Here is an 18,589-nt window from a genome sequence, read left to right as displayed (position 1 = left end):
TACCATACAAGGATATGTGTATTTGATAGGGAAACAACATTCAGTAATAGCAGTTACCTCATTTGGCACACAGGCACACGGGTTAGTTTTAGTACTAATGTGATGCGGTGTTTCACTTTGGTCACGCGTACTAACATTGGAACATTTTCGATGGCATTCTTTCCTTAGTGAATCGTGTTCTGAGTCCCTTAACTTCAAATAATGATGGAAACTACACCACAATTCTAACACTGAATATTACAGATGATTCAATACATAATACATGTCTAAAAGATATCTGGTGCCATGATAAAGTTTGCGACTTATCATATGTAGGTGAGACAGGTGGCAGATTTCAGTTCATAATACAGGGAAAATATGAGATTTTCACTCTGCAGCAGAGTGTGCGCTGATATGAAACTTCCTGGCAGATTAATACTGTGTGCCAGGCTGAGACTCAAACTCGGGAGCTTTGCCTTTTGCGGGCAAGTGAGTCGTGCTTGGGTAGCTCAGTTGGTAGAGCACTTGCCCGCGAAAGGCAAAGGTCCCGAATTCGAGTCTCGGCCCAGCACACAGTTTTAATCTGCCAGGAAGTTTCAGGGAAAATATGGTTATCTACAAAGGAGACTACATACAGAACACTCTTACATCCCATCCCATGCTCAGGTGCATGCAGTCCATACAAAACAGAACTAATAGGAGATTTTGAAAGATGAAGAAGGGCAACATATATATGGTCATAGATTTGTTTGAAAAATGGGAGAGCATCATGGAAATAATGAAAAATTAGAACTCTTAGATGCTTTAAGATAGGCACCAAGTAGCCCATGAAAGCCTAATTAAAAAGTCTCAAGAACCAGTATGAAGTGAGGAATATAGGAATATACTACAACAGGGTGTATACCTGGACAAGAAAAAAAATTCCCGGATTTCCCGGTTGAAAACACACTTTCTCCCGGGTGAAAATACATTTTTCCCCGTGTTATGTGAGAGTATACTTTTCCTCGGCACTGTAAAACTTATCAGTCTTTTGAATGTTTATGGTTTTATACACCGACGTAGAATTTCCTGGCACTAGAAAATGAAACTGGGGAGGGGGGGGACACGTTTTGCAAAGATCTTTGATGTGCAGCAGCAAGATGTGAGCTGCATATATTTGTGTTACGAAGATATAAATTCGAATTCCACCAAAAAAACGCATGTTACTTTCAAAGGCATTGAAATCGAGATTGTGACGTGCTTTTGTAAGCCAGTCATAGCTCATGTCATGTGATCTCGCCAGCTGATGACAGCATAGGACACGTGATATAGTCAGCCAACAGCAAGATCACTCTTAAGTAGCGCGAACACACAACTAAGAAAAGTTGATGGTTTAAATTAATATACATAGTGTTGCTACAAGAAAAACAGAGGTTTCACATATAATCGTAGTCTCGAAGATTAATAAGCTGCAAGAGGAGCTAAGCTTCTACATATAATGTTGATCTTTTTTGCGCGTGTTACACTTTAAGATATATCACACAAATGTGCCAGTAAAATTTTTAATAACGACGTAAATGTCTGATCTTCTGGGCTCGAAATTCTTCTAGATGGTCGTCCTCAAAGAGTTGATTTTTAACTGAGAGTCAAACGCTCTGTGATTTAAGAAATTCATCGTACATTCTCGCATATAGTTCATCTTGTGTAGAAGGAAATTTACTTAGAAAGTAACGCTTTTCAAACCACCATCCGCAATGTTTTCCCGTGACCTGTTAGAAACTGATTCGTTTCAGCAGTTGCCAGAGAGTGCCAGATAACAGGCGCCACCGCTCTTGTGCAGCTACGATGACACAGGAAGGCCGTATGTCACAAAAGAAACAAGACATCAGAGGACACTTCAAGTTCATAGGAATTTCATGAACCATACTAAAATGCATAATTGGACTTATAGTGCACATTCGTATGTCCAGATTCGGATGTAAATTTTCTTGAGTACCAGTACTGTATTATCTCATGTTTGGTTCTCTATTATGGCATAATGCCATGCGAGCTAGAAGATGGGAAACATGCAGCGAACAGTTGAAACTAGCCAACAGTGTGAAATTAAACACTTCGTTTCAAATAAATTGACTGCCTCAGCCCAAAAGATTAATAAAAGCCAAATCTCTTTAGCAAAGCGACAAAAATAACTTCACTGTTCTGCAAGTCGATTAATGCTTGACTGTCAGAAAGGTGGAAATAAAACCTGAAAATAATAACATATTTTAGCCTTCCGTAGTTATGTGAACGTATTTTAATTCATTTGATAGCTCCCAGGCACAGAAATCCATTTTGTTTTCATTTGATGTGAGAGTAATAAATGAAGATGAAACTGCAAAATCACTAAACGTAAACACAGGTCACGTGAAGACTACCCACCTCCACACCACAACTCAGACTGCTCTGTGCATCAGTCCCTGATCTACGATATTTCCAAACCGGGGCAATACTAGATAGTGGCGCCCAGCCACACATCCGTAGCCAGAAGCGGGAGAAGGTACTACCCATCTGCGACTCAACCGCGCATGCACAAGAGCCCGCCCCCAACTGCTCAAACGAATCTAATGTCAGCAGCTGTCACGTCACGCTCATCAGAGGCAATTTTTCGTTATGAATGATTGCATAGTCTTTCTAAAGCCTCTGACACACTTTGCTGTTGACAGACGCTTGTATGACCACTGTGTTTTGTTGTTGTATATTGCGGATTTCCTTTGCGACTTAAGTTTTATTTTCATTTTTTCTTCCTCTTGTTAATGTTTTGTTGCTGCAGTATTATCCTGCAGATGCAGGATACAGTAATATCCTTTGTTGGAGTATTGGTTCTTACCAATCAAAATCACAAAAATTTAACTGGAAACTAAAACAATGAAACATTCCCGGAATTCTAAAAAATTCCCGGGTTTTTCCCGGTTTTCTCCCAGATGAAAAAATTCCTGGGTTTTTCCCGCATCTCCCGGGTCGTATACACCCTGTACAATAACCATATGCATTCCTGCCCTGAGAGACCATGAAGACAACATTAACTACAGCCCACACAGGAGCATTATGTTAGTGTAGTTAACAACAAAATACAGTGCATTCTTATTCTGAGAATAAGCCCAGTAATGAAGTAGAAAGAAACTCTAATATGAGGTACAATGGGAAATCTTTCTTCACCCCCCACCCTGGTTACCTATTTCACCATGGTTTCCAGCATATGGATGCATACACGAACTGAAGTAAATCAAGTATTTTATATGCAGCTCACAACACATTATTGTTAATGTAGGGTAGGTCAAGCTCAAAAATTAGGAGGAGGGAGAGAGAGGATTCTAACGGACACTGAACCAAGTGAGGTAGCACATTGGCACAGTAACAGTTCCGTTTAAAAATTATCCTTATATTATTAAAATGCAAGGTGTAATTCTTGAAGATACACAAGAAAATTTGTTACAGGTATGTTAAACACACAAAAATAATAATTTGTGTTTGTTACATTCAAAGATGCACAATGTGAATGAATTAACTCTTTCACCACAAAAAGCATAATTAACTGAACACATGAAAATCTCAAAAGCTAAACCTGGGCTCTAAGACCAGTAATGCATTATATTTTCTTATTAACTACACAAACAAAACATGCCGATATGAATAACTTTGTGCCATGATAAAGCAAATTCGAACATGCAATTCCCTACAGTTATTTTATTTGCAATGATCAATTCTCATTGACATATCTGCTGTTTTAATTCAACACCAGCAAATAAGAAATTCATTGACTTTATGGTGGACCGTATAAAATGTAACTTACTTTTTGCGTTCAGAAATCCATTTTGCTATGTCTTCAGGTTTGTCTGTGATGGCACTGATCTTACTGTACAGTCCTGTTGCATGCTGCATCTCAACATGACGCATGACGACAGCTGCATGTGCGGTGAACTGACAGCCTTCCAAACCACAAGTCTGATGCTGTGACAGATGTTCTGTCAGAGTTTCTTCAGAGCGAAAACTTCGATCACATGTCTCACAGTAATGGCTGCCATCTTTAGAACAGGTACCCTGTAGAGATAATAAAGGACATTATCAGTTATTTAATAGAGACCATTTCTTCTTATCCTCTTCATTTACATTATTCAACAAGATGCACACAATACATCCATTTTCACCATTCTAACCTTCTTAAATGCATGCGTACCGGTAACTCTTTCACCCGTAGGTATTTCACAAAGAAGTAACTTATTTCTACGTGCTAACTTCTTTCTATATACTTTCTATGTAACAAGGAAATCCAGCTACATTTCTGATAATCTTTGAGAAAAATGTCCTTTAACAAACACATGCTCTTAAACTACTTACTAAACTTTCCATTCTGATGTGTGTGCCCTCAGAGAAGTTACCTAGAAAACGTTCAAATAACCTACTGGAATACACACACTTGAATTATCGTTAATGTTTTAGGAAAATGTGTTTTAAGAATCATATAAATTATTATCCACATGCAAAAAATGTTAAATATTTGGTGTAAACATAAATACTGAATGAATGCAATTTCAAACAACTTTAACACACACAACATTACAGAGTATCTGTACTCACTTCCTGCTGAAAAAAATTAAAATATTTCACTGTCATCATGAAGTAACTCAACTGAATATCACACTGGAATAATTTCAGTTCCCCTATCAATTAGGCACATAAATTACATTTCAAACATTTCATTTATAATGAGAATGACAATTACATTGACATGAGCTTTGGCGCCATCAATGTCGTGTAATGGTTAGTGTTGCTGGTTGGCATTGCTGCAGGTCAGCAGTTCAAACCTGACAACCAGCAATTATTTGCTGTTTTGCATTTATCATTTCTGGTAAGGTTCTTGAAATATCTTATGTTTGTAAAGTTTGTATACCTGGAATATTCAATGTTTGTATAAATAACTGCATGATGGTGTTCTTAATGAAGGTGCCTTCATTGATAAGTGTTCTATTTCACTGACGAGCCAGTTTTTGGATTTGAACTTGAGTGTGGCTATGATGTGACATTGTTTGGTAGAGATACTGGCTACTTTGGAACATCTACATCACCATGGCTCCAATTAGACAATGTAAAACCCATCGCCTACAAGGACAGGAACCAAAATACAAGCAGTACATCATTCCTACAGTATAAATATTGGGGAGACCAATGGATTCAAAGCCAGCAGTAAGTCAGCAGCACATCTTGCACTGATCAGTGTTCTCTAGAGATGCTGCTCAAGACTCAAAGAAATTGCTGAAAGGATTCAACTGAGTCGCCATATAAAACATGTGGGATGACATGATTTGCTTGGCAAATGTTTACTTTTACTTGGATGGTAAAGCCCAGCAGCAGACCAAGAACAACATAGCTCAGACAAATTTCAGGCCAAATTACAGAAACTGTTTGGCAAGAAGCAGCACATTCATACATACTGAATGTTTTGGCTCAGTAAAACATAGTGAAACTGAATATGACAGAAGCTGACTTAATCTCACATTTGATGAAAGGAGTCACAGAAGACATGTACCTTGATCTTCTAGTAAATGGTGTCACAAAAACAGGGAAATTCATCGAGTGGCACCAATGAATCAAGGAAGTACAACAGAAGAGAATTGAATGAAAGAGATACGCCCAACCGCCAATTATGGTTCATGTAGCAGTTATAAAAGACCACTGTGAGCTCATCTCTCTCATACACCAGATAGTATGAGAAGCAATACGTGACAGCAAGAAATGTCAAACCAATTATACAAGAGATATTGGCCTTGAATGTTAAGCTGATATGTCAGCAGGTGATAGAGAGTGTCGAGAATGAGATGTATTGGTCTCTAGCACCAATCACCACTACTGCTTGAACACCCCATCAAGAATGATGTCTGCCAATCCGTTTTGCTACCACTATCAAACAACAATCCAAAATCCGACTAATACATGTAGAACCAACTCTTGAACCAAGTAAAATGTCCTGCAGAAGAACAAACATTTGGAGGACAGAGGGCAATATGACACACTGTTTTCACTGTGGACATTGTGCACTATTGAAAAAAACACTAATGTTCAACAACTATTACCCACAAGACATCAACTATCACAACAGTCCCATTCATGCAAGTTATCTGTAGATGATTATAGTCGATCTGTGAGCTGAAGCTCATCACTATACTCAGGATGAAGTCACACCCCAACACGATGTAGTCATCTGCCATCACCGTACAGAGGTCCCAACTGCTCGCTTAGCTGTCGAATTCGAGAAAACTAAGGTAAGCTAACACCTATGGATGAGAGGCAGCCACAGATGAAAATCCTTCTTAGATCAAAGCTACAAACGGGACAGGAAATCTTACTGACATTGTCATTGATGGCCAACCAGTCAGGGCACTAGCCAAATTGATGGTCTTCTTTTTATAATGTAGAATGCTTATCAACACCAGCTGACAGGAACAGGGACTGCAAGAATAGCTATTACTCACAGAACACGGCCCTTTGAAATTGTCATTTGAACAGAATGTAGCCATAATGTTAGTCTGGGTTGGAACTTCTTGGAGACATCACAAGCAGTCACAGACCGTGGAAGATCAGAGCATCAGACTGACAAAGCTGTTCCAATGTATCAACAGTGTTGATACGAATTCCATCCAATAGATGAGCTTATATTACGCTCAGCAACCTCTTCTATACACTTCTTTTCACTCCATACTCAGCTTTAAAACAAAGCTAACACAACAAGCCATTTTCTATTGTCAACCACACAATAAAAGAAAGAGTCAGTAAATGTATATCCATTTCCCTTCCTATCTGATGCACAATGCACATGCAGGTATAATATAAGAAGAATATGGACAGAGCCAAAAGGATAAATGCCCCTCCCCCATCTTAGGCTAAATTGGTGATGTGGCAAGGAGGGTGCTCAAATAAACGTTAAAGAGGCTTAACATTCCATCGGCACTGAAATTATCAGAGGCAGAACAGGCTCAGTTGTTCAAGCATGGCGTACAAAACCAATTAACTCACTAAAAGAAACAGTTACAATCCTTAATCAGGGTGGCCAGCTAGGCATTTTAACCTATGGCGAATCCCTTTATTCACCACCACTGACAGCAATAGACAACATGCCACACTGGCCAAAAGCAATCAATCAGTGAAGCACCTGCCGGCAAATACGTCATTGCATTTCTCCAACAACCACATGACCATTTCTCCAACAACCACGTTGGTCACTTCCATCACAGGTAGATCTTTGACCACCTCACATTCCAGGAAACAAGTGCCCCCACTGGCACTTGCCCAGTCCCGTTCCTGTTTCAACGAGGTAACATCTCCTGAGTATGACTTGCGTAACACCATGTGGTTTTGTCATTATGCACTACACATCATCAGAGTTCACACTAACAGCAGGGGTTTCATGCCAGTATTCAATTTCTGTATTTCTTCATAGTTTGGTAAACATGAGAGGTTGCACTCCATATCCCGCATCCCATCCTGAAGCTGTGTTTCCTTAATGGAGTTGTGTCACGGTTCTGGAGAGTCTGATACCAGACACCGTGCAGTGAAGTGGGTTCAGTGCAGTGAGTGCCGAAGTACCAGGTGACTTACATTACTATTTCATATCCAGCTGCTCTGTTATCCCTTTACCGTCAAGTGCACCCAGAAGCAAGTTTCTTTTGTCCAACCACACTGGCTTCCTTCACCACCAAGCGAGGCCACCTTTCTCCTAATCCACCAATCTCCCCCCCCCCCCCCCTTTTTTGTGTATACGTACACTGTGTGATCAGAAGTACACGGACACCTGGCTGGAAAGAACTTGCTAGTTCATGGCAGTAACGCTGAAATTCAATATGGTGTTGGCCCACCCTTAACCTTAATGATAGCTTCCACTCACACAGGCATACATTCAATCAGATGCTGGAAGGTTTCTTGGGGAATGGCAGCCCATTCTTCATGGAGTGCTGCACTGGGAAGAGGTACTGATGTCGATCGGTGAGGTCTGGCATGAAGTCGGCATTCCAAAACATCCCAAAGGTGTTCTATTGGTTTCAGGTCTGGACACTGTGGAGGCCAGTCCACTACAGGGACATTATTGTCATGTAACCACTCTGTCACAGGCCGTGCATTATGAACAGGTGCTCCATCACATTGAAAAATGCAAATGCTATCCTCTAATTGCTCTTCACCAGTGGGAAGCAAGAAAGTGCTTAAAACATCAATGTAGGCCCATGCAAAACAACAAGAGGGTGCAAGCCCCCTCCACGAAAAACTCGACCACATCATAACACCACCGCCTCCGAATTTTACTGTTGGCACTACACACGTTGGCAGATGATGATCACAGCCCATTCCTCATACCCACACCCTACTGGCGGATTGCCACATTGTGTACTGTGATTCGTCACTCTACACAATTTTTTTCCACTGTTCTATCATCCAATGTTTATGCTCCTTACACCAAGCACGGTGTCATTTGGCATTTGCCGGCGTGATGTGTGGCTTATGAGCAGCCACTCAACCATGAAATCCAAGTTTTCTCACCTCCCGCCTAACTGGCATAGTACTTGCAGTGGATCCAGATGCAGTTTGGAATTCCTGTGTGATGATCTGGATAGATATCTGCCCATTACACATTACGAACCTCTTCAACTGTCAGTGGTCTCTGTCAGTCAACAGATGAGGTTGGTCTGTATGCTTTTGTGCTGTAAGTGTCCCTTCACATTTCCACTTCACTATCACATTGGAAACAGTTGACCTAGGGATGTTTAGAAGTGTGGAAATCTCATGTACAGACATATGACCCAAGTGACACCCAATCACCTGACTACATTCAAAGTCCATGATTTCCGCAGAGTGTCCCATTCTGCTATCTCACAATGTCTAATAACTGCTGAGGGCACTGATATGGAGTACCTGGCAGTAGGTGGCAGTGCAATGCACTTAATATGAAAAGATTTGTTTTTGGGGACATCCGGATACCTTTGTTCACATAGTATATTTCATGTGTGTGAATGTTATTTCAGTGGTACATTGCAGTAATGTCTCCCATTCCACGTTTGTTTGTTTGTTCAAGTCACCAGATGTTGCTGTGTCTAATACTGTAACCTGTGAATTGCTTTGTCTTGTTTAAAAGACTCTGCCTCGAGTGAGTGCTCCTCTTAACTCCAAAAATGCAAATTCATTATGCTTTCTTGTAATAGTTAGTCTTTAGGAACAAGTATCATGCAAACCAGCTCATGTGTTTCCTTCAGTACTTTTCATTAATCTTTTTTTTTTTCTTCCAAATTTCTGTAAGCCCAGAAACTTGCAAGCCCTTAAGAGTGAAGGAGGAAACAATGTCATTCCTCCAAACCTAACTAAACTCTGGTGTCTTAAGTAGTTTGTCAGATAGGAGCACCTAGACAAAGGACAGTCGGGTTCAGTGAGGGCACAGAGGCTCATATACAACACCTAAACAAACAATAGTGTCAAACTTACAAAGAGAACATCTTTTAAAAATTTCTCGAAACCCAAATAACTCCAGAAGGATTTCTTCTGTATACAATATGCAGTCCATGATTACAAAAATCACGTGTTCTAGAGACTGGTATTTCACATAATGTTACTTTAAAAGACAAGGCAATAAACAGAAATACATATGAGGTGTCTGCTTTCTGGAAGTAACAAACATAATTGAGCTAGATGAAATTTTGTTTCAACTCTATACCTTTGTAAATTAAAACATTGCCTACTCCAAATCAGGTGATTATTCCCACACCAAGTTTTGTAAAAATGTATTTAGCGAACAGAGTTTGGAGAGTGAAATGAGTATACATTACCTTTATTCCAGCAACTGGTATTTTATTTATTGAGTCAGTGCGTAAATTCTTAGTCTTCTTCCATTCATTTAATAAACACAACAGATACACATAACAGAGACTTTAGTCATCAATAATACAGGGTGATCAAAAAGTCAGTATAAATTTGAAAACTTAATAAATCACGGAAAAATGTAGATAGAGAGGTACAAATTGACACACATGCTTGAAATGACATGGGGTTTTATTAGAACCAAAAAAAAAATACAAACATTCAAAAAATGTGCGACAGATGGTGCTTCATCTGATCAGAATAGCAATAATTAGCATAACAAAGTAAGACAAAGCAAAGAGGATGTTCTTTACAGGAAATGCTCAATATGTCCACCACCATTCCTCAACAATAGCTGTAGTCGAGGAATACTGTTGTGAACAGCATTGTAAAGCATGTCCGGAGTTATGGTGAGGCATTGGCGTCTGATGATGTCTTTCAACATTCCTAGAGATGTCGGTCGATCACGATACATTTGCAACTTCAGGTAACCCCAAAGCCAAGAATCGCACGGACTGAGTTTTGGGGACCTGGGAGGCCAAGCATGACAAAAGTGGCGGCTGAGCACACGATCATCACCAAACGACACGCGCAAGAGATCTTTCACGCGTCTAGCAATATGGGGTGGTTCTAATAAAACTCCATGTCATTCAAAGCATGTGTGTCAATTTTTACCTCTCTATCTACGTTATTCTGTGGTTTATTAAGTTTTCAAATTTATACTGACTTTTTGATCACCCTGTATATTCTCCTTCACTATTTACAACAGTCTGCCATTGCTGGCAAAACTTTTCAATTCCAAAACTGTAGAAATCATGTGGTTTTGAGACAAAGAACTCATCAAGTCATGTTCAAAGCGCATTTTCATCTGGAAAGGAAGTTTTCAGAAGGTTGTTCGACAGGGAAAGGTGGAAATCTGAGGGCGCAATATCATGTGAATATGGAATGACTTCACAACCAAACTACTGTATAGTGTTTTTTTGTGAGTCCAGCAGAATGCAAGTAGGCATCGCCATGCAGTCTTTCTGGCCATCATTCCTGGACTGCAAGAAGTCTCAGTTGTTGAGAATAAATGTCAGCAGTGATATTTACATGTCAGGGAAGTAAATCACAGTACCACACTGTAACTGTTCCACCGAATGCCTAACATTATCTTTTGTGGGTACAAGCAGGTCTTCATACAGCGAGTTGCTGCTTTGTTTCAACTCAACCATTCCTTTCTTTTCCTTCTGTTAGCATGAAGACACGATTTCTCATCACCAGTAATAATACAGGATAGGAATGGTTGGTGTTGCTTGTAAGCCAACTGATACCGAGCAAGCAGAGCTGCACATAAGGCCACTCACTGATTTCTGTTATTTTGGCTCAGAGCATGTGGTACCCACATGCCTGATTTTTGAATCTTCCCCATTGCATGCAAATGTCGCATGATGGTGGAATGATCACAGTTCATAACATTTGCCAGTTCTCAAATACAGTGACAAGTATCACAGTGGACTAATGTGTTCAAACGACCTTCATAAAATGCCGAAGGTCTTCTTGAATGTGGAGAGTTCCTAATGTCAAAATGATCCTCCTCAAAACAAGAAAATCATTTTCTTCTGTGCACTGTCCAATGGCATTATCCCCATACACACTTAAAATGTTTCTGGCTGTCACCACTGCTGTCATCACTCTATTGAACTCAAACAGAAGAATATGTTGAAAATGTTATGGTTTTTCCACTTGATACTCCATTTTCTAGCACCCACAGCTCCACTCACTATCCCCGAATGATAAAATGACCATGTTTAAACTCAAATACCAACAGTGTACCACAATTAAAAAATGATTGTAGATAAATAAACCCATACCAATCATAATACCAAGAAGCAAAACAAAAATGCTACGAACTTATACACCAACCTATAAGGGCTCTGAATTACAAAATGCATTTTAATCAAGAGTTACCAGTACAAAAGAAATGAAAATACAGCTGTCATAAAGCAAATATTTTAAGTGGAGCAATGTGTGAGTACACATATTGGCAACTTTTCTATATAAGTTTATGGTTATTATTGCTATTTCAATGTGTTTCGTGTAATTCTAACGCCGATAAAATTACTTCATACAAACAACCCTCTATGTGAACAAGTCACAATTTTGACTTAATATACTTCATACAAAGCACAAAAGATGGCTGCAGCCTGAATTTGAGCTGCATTCTATTTTACATAAAAGCTAAGCCAATTATAGCATGCACAGTTCTCCTCATTCAAATAATAAGAATTGATGATGGTGACATATCTTAAATTGCAGAGTAAGGATGAATTCACTCAAATCACACAAGAACACTTATGCTGTCTGATTACAAAGATTTCACACCTGTAATAGGCACTTATTGTCATCAGGTCCAGAGCACAACACAGGTAAGGAATACTGGAGTTACCAGTATAATGTCCAGGTAGATTGGTGGTCACATCTAAAGGCTGTAAAATGGGAATATGTTTCCATTTGCTTCAAATACTACTTGTTGCAGACAGACAACAAAAGTTTGTAAAGCAAAGAGATTGCCATTCCTAACATATTTCCAACCGTTAAAATGGCACAGCATATGGTTTCTTAAAAACTTAATCTCTCCATAAAAGTTCTGTGATTTCAATGAACGTATACATGCCATGAGAAAGGCAATCTATGAGTTAGGCAACTAATCTGATTTTTGCCTGGTTTCTCCACACAGTTAAATGTCTTATTCCCTTATTCCAACTTGTCTGATTCAGTCGGATTTGGAAAGATGCTTTATCACCCTAATAATAATGTACTCACAGTCACATGCAATTGCCCTGAAGTGCACCAGACATTTTTCATTGCATTTCATATAAAATGAAGACGCAGTTAACTGTTATTGCTGATCACATCTAGGTATCAGCTTCAGCACTTTTTCAGACAACAAAATGAACTAAGTTCTTAGGTGTATGACATCTGAATGGCAAGTGCTGCCAAAGATCACACTGTAAAATATGGTTGAGGAATCTATCTTTGTATCATGACATATGAGACAAACATACTAACTCACAGAATAAGATAAACTGCTTCCTGTCGTCTCCTGGGGCAGTAGGCCTATATTAGTGAAGACATAAGACTAACAATCCAAACCTTATCTCTGTATCTTTAGGAAGGGCCAGACCAAAAGGTGTCAATGAAGTTGAGGTCTGCTGAAGGATATCTATTAAGAAGAGCAACCTAGTTCTGTCCAGCAAACTGTTCCAGCAGATTCGTGTTGGAAACATTACACCTTCTAGATACAGTAGTCATACAGCCTATATCATGGTATTACTCATAACATGGACATACTGGGTAGCTCCATCAAGCTGATTATCTACCTGTGAAGTTTGCCAGTCCATGGGGAAAGATCCAGCCTTATATTGCCATAAATACAGTGTCAATGCAATGGTGGAATATTTGTTCTGGAACAGATACCTTATAGCCAGTAAACCCATGTCTGAACATATTCCACTGACAGAAGTTTCATTTTGCAAGAAAATACAGCATTTCACCATTTGCGAGTGACATTTTCTTACACAAATGCTAGCAAATGTTGATCATTAAGCCTCTAATTGAATGCTCATTACATTCCTTATCTTGTCTCCCGAAGACAGTGCCACACTTTGTCGGCTGATCTGAGAAATTTTGTATTGTCTCTCAACTGCATTACATTTTAAACTAGATTTTTCTACTGATTACTTTAGTATCCTGAGCCGCTGTTATAACACGAAATTCTTTACTTTACATATAACCATTGTATTATCTAATTTCCTGATACTGTTTTATCCACCATCATACAGGCCTCTCAGGAATATATCACACTCAGGCCACTAATGGCAAAAAATTCCCTTCAATCACAAGAGCTACACTGTCATCACAAATACAATATTTCAATGCCAGTGTTAATCTGATGACGATGCGCAGTTCCTGGGCACTACAGCGACCACAGTCATAACAAAACATATCAAATTCTACAGCTGATGGTAGTCCCTGTTCGCAATTGCAAAATCATTTGATATGTAATCACAAATGGCTTTATGACAAATAGTTATGGCCCAGGAAAAGGTGACTAGATTCCAAGCACAGAGGTGCAAGTGTGTGATATTTAGTTTTATGTTGTCACTGGTTACCATAGGACAAACGTCACACGTCACACGTCACACACAACACGTCACACACAACACGTCACACACAACACGTCACACACAACACGTCACACACAACACGTCACACACAACACGTCACACACAACACGTCACACACAACACGTCACACACAACACGTCACACACAACACGTCACACACAACACGTCACACACAACACGTCACACACAACACGTCACACACAACACGTCACACACAACACGTCACACACAACACGTCACACACAACACGTCACACACAACACGTCACACACAACACGTCACACACAACACGTCACACACAACACGTCACACACAACACGTCACACACAACACGTCACACACAACACGTCACACACAACACGTCACACACAACACGTCACACACAACACGTCACACACAACACGTCACACACAACACGTCACACACAACACGTCACACACAACACGTCACACACAACACGTCACACACAACACGTCACACACAACACGTCACACACAACACGTCACACACAACACGTCACACACAACACGTCACACACAACACGTCACACACAACACGTCACACACAACACGTCACACACAACACGTCACACACAACACGTCACACACAACACGTCACACACAACACGTCACACACAACACGTCACACACAACACGTCACACACAACACGTCACACACAACACGTCACACACAACACGTCACACACAACACGTCACACACAACACGTCACACACAACACGTCACACACAACACGTCACACACAACACGTCACACACAACACGTCACACACAACACGTCACACACAACACGTCACACACAACACGTCACACACAACACGTCACACACAACACGTCACACACAACACGTCACACACAACACGTCACACACAACACGTCACACACAACACGTCACACACAACACGTCACACACAACATGTCACACACAACATCACAACATGTCACACATAACATGTCACACATAACATGTCACACATAACATGTCAGAATAGAGCCACCACATACTGGATGTCTAAAATGCAAAACTATTCTTCTAAATGATGACCAGATCCTAACCATTTGGGAGTGTTTAGTGAAGTAGCTGGACATACCTAAAGCAGTGGTACACAACCATTACCACAAGATGCTGAAATGATGTTACCAGAAGGCTTTTAAATCATATTCAAAATTGCAGGTCACATGAGAAACTCTGAGTTGATAAACCTTTAATAACCAAAAGCTAGTGAGAGAGAGAGAGGAATTTTATCGTTTGCATAGCTCATTACAAAGGCATCAACCATGGTCTTCAATTATCAGTTAGAATACTAAATGCAAAAGCAAACCAATCACAATTAGACAAGCACGCATTTGTAGCTGTCTGTAGCAGTGAATACAGGAATTTATATTTTGTTATGGCTACGAATTGAAGGGAGTGATTGAAATGTATCTTACCACACAAATTTTTTAAAAAGAGCAGCTTTTACTAAAAGAGTCTAATGTTTTACCACAACAGTAGTGAGAGTTATAGTAAAGGCAAGAAGTTCACAACATAAAACATAACATAACATCTGTTGTAACCTACACAAAAAACAAAGTTTAATTTGTGTCAAGTTTATGACACTTTTTTTAGATAAGATACCTGAGTAAGGTACCTGTGAGATCTGCAAAAGTAATGACAACTTATGATGCAGCTAATATCCTGGCATTCCTTGATAAGCCTACATAAGAGCACCATGGTGGGTTTCTGCTCTAATCATCATGTTTCCTGTTGAGTGGAAACTGCCTACAAGACATTGGCTATCCATCACTGTATCAGGCTACTTGTATAGAACTGAAATTCAGAGAAGAAACAAGTTACTTGTACCTTTTTTAATCTATGTGTTGCTGCTTCATTCTTCAGGGAGTAAAGAGAAATTTGGTTGGAAGGGAGTTAAGTGGTGAAGGTCAATTACACTGTTAGATTGAGAAGGACCAACCCTTGTTACTGTGAAAGAATAATACCTCCTTTCAAGCTAGGAGGGGAAAATATGTGGGATTTTAAAGTGAAGAGGCAAGGGAAAGTTTGCAAGCGTGTAGGCAGGGTCCAGGTGAACTGCCCCTTTCCTACCATTTCTCTTTCCTCTCTTTAGAACAAATTCCAGGAGTATTATTTAGTGTTTCCATAAAGGATATTTCACTGTACTGCTCAACAAAAACATAAAATATTCTGTTAAAGTAATAGGCAGGAGATAGGTGTGTGTGAATAATTTTAGAATTTCTAGCCTGATTAAAACACTTCATGCAATTATTCAAAGCACATCTCTCCACTTTCTTCAGCTTCATATCTTGATCCTTCCTTTTAATATGAGAATCCACATAATTTTAAACAGAAAATTAATGTATCTTTTAAAATGCATAGAGATTTTTAAGTACATTCTACACTGCCAGGCAGAAAAAAAATTAGTACACCTGGAAAGAAGTCAATTTTGATAGAATGACAACGTACACTACCAGAGTATAGTAGATATACTGATAATCATTTCAGCGTCCTCCACCAACAGGTAGGGGAGTGCCATAGCTACCAGAACACCATTTGTGTCTATCCTTTAATAGCAAATGCTCACAGCCAGAAGTCTCAGTGGGGCAAAAACGTGTGAAGCAAACAGGTAATGATGCCATCGAGACTCAGCACAGATCCCCAACAGTATCATCGTATTGTAAGAACAGCAATGGGAGATCTTACAGCTACCATAGCACAGGCAAGAGAGCTTATACACCCAGACGTGTCAACATAAACTGTTGTGAACCAATTACTGGCAGTGGGACTATGAACATGAACACCTCAATCCCATCTTCCACTCACATCACAGCATCAATGTGTATGGTTCAGCTGGTGCTCTCAGAGGATCACTTAGATGATGGAATGGTAAACTGTGGTATTCCGTGATGAAAGTAGATTCTACCTGCATGCAAGAGATTGTCATTTGCATGTACAATGTAGATGTAGTGAGCACTGTCTTGTAGCAAGCATTCATCCGAGACGCACTGTTCCCAACCCAGGCCTTAGGGTCTGGGATGCGATTAGCTACCTTTGCTGTTTTTGGAGGGGATGCTAACCTGCACTCACTGTTAGACCAGTTATTTGGCCATTCTTGCAACAGGAAGGTGATGTGTTGTTCCAAAAGGATAATGCTCAACCACACACTGTCCATGAAACTCAACATGTGTTGCAAGACATGCAGCAACTTCCCCGGCCAGCATGATCATCAGACTTGTCTCCAAATAAGCACATATGGGACACGATAGAATGAGAAATGACTTATGTGACTCCTCAACCAAAACTTCTTACAGAACGATGTGGACAGGTTGAATAGGTGTGGCATAACATACCAGGACAGTATTTGCTATCTGTGCAATAAACTTGATGCCAGAGTCAGTGACTGCATTGCCACTCGTGGAGGCTACACCCCATCCTAACATGGGTGTTTCAGCATAGGTTGATACCTAGTACCTCAAAATCACTTGTGCTATTGATCTGTAAAAGTAATAATTTTGTAATGGCCTATACAAATGACACGTTACAACACAAGGCAACAATTTTAATATAGTTACAGTGGAATCAGCAGAAAAAAAATTAGTGTGTTCTCACTGATCAAGAATGGGATTCTTTGTAAAGGCAACACCCATTTTCACTTTGTAACCTTATTGAGTCTCAGCATGTGCTTCATGTAATTACTACTGTCCACAATGAATTATTCCCATTCTTCTTTCCAAGATACGAGATACTGTTTGCTTAAAACCAGAGAGAAGTGAAAGATGCCAACAATGTTGGCTAGACACTAGTGTACTGATTATTTGGAAAGTAGTCTTAACATGTAGGGAAGAGACAGTGACTGACCCCATGTGTTAAGTATAATAAATAACAGCATACACATCAATTTTTTTTCTGCTGTACTCAGGAGGAATGATGATTCGGTTTCTACATTACTCAACATCATGATTAGTCCCTTAATCCTCATAATCAGTTAAAAATATATTCACACAGTAAAAGACCAGTTTGGATCAAGACCTGCAATTCTATCAGAGAAAATGACTTGCAGAGTACAGTGAACTGTTAATACTGATAAAGAATGATGTACATGCACCACCACCAGAAGAGGATACCATAAAAAAAGAATAAGTCATTGACTATATTATGGGGGCTGAAGATAAATAATGTAACGATGGATTTGAAGTTTAAGAAGGTAAAATTTGGCAGTTATGACTGAGCAGGGGTGGAACCAAGTGAGGAACCCTCTGGCACAGAATTTGTGGAAGGTTGTGACCTCACCCCACGCCTGTGCCATGTCTTTAAGTAAATTACTAAAATGAGTGTTTTAAACCAGGTGGTAATATCAAATTCCCACAGGAAGATTAAAACATGGGCTGCTTTCATTGCATCATAAACTAAGATCGCTGGTAAGAACTGCAATGATACATTGTGAAGGTTTGTCTTCCCATCGTTTGGTGTCATGGGTAAGATTGATAGACCAATATGGATGTGACACTACACCTTCTCTTCAAGAGGGGCAATGCGATATTCCCCACTATTCACTGGGGGCTTTTATCATTGAGAGT

At 39.8% G+C, this 18,589-nt stretch overlaps 1 protein-coding gene across 1 annotated transcript in view; it reads right to left on the bottom strand.

Annotated features, from left to right (window-relative positions):
• Positions 1-18,589, bottom strand: part of LOC124595688 (nuclear fragile X mental retardation-interacting protein 1) — a 160,116-nt gene that overhangs the window by 90,475 nt on the left and 51,052 nt on the right. The window contains exon 2 of the mRNA XM_047134546.1: positions 3,788-4,035. Coding sequence (XP_046990502.1) covers positions 3,788-4,035 — 248 coding nt within the window. The remainder of the gene's footprint in view (positions 1-3,787; positions 4,036-18,589) is intronic.

Source organism: Schistocerca americana, chromosome 2, assembly GCF_021461395.2.
Source record: "Schistocerca americana isolate TAMUIC-IGC-003095 chromosome 2, iqSchAmer2.1, whole genome shotgun sequence".
Classification (NCBI taxonomy): Eukaryota; Metazoa; Arthropoda; class Insecta; order Orthoptera; family Acrididae; genus Schistocerca; species Schistocerca americana.
The sequence above is the reverse complement of the archived record's forward strand: the minus strand, read 5'-3'. Positions and strand labels throughout refer to the sequence as shown.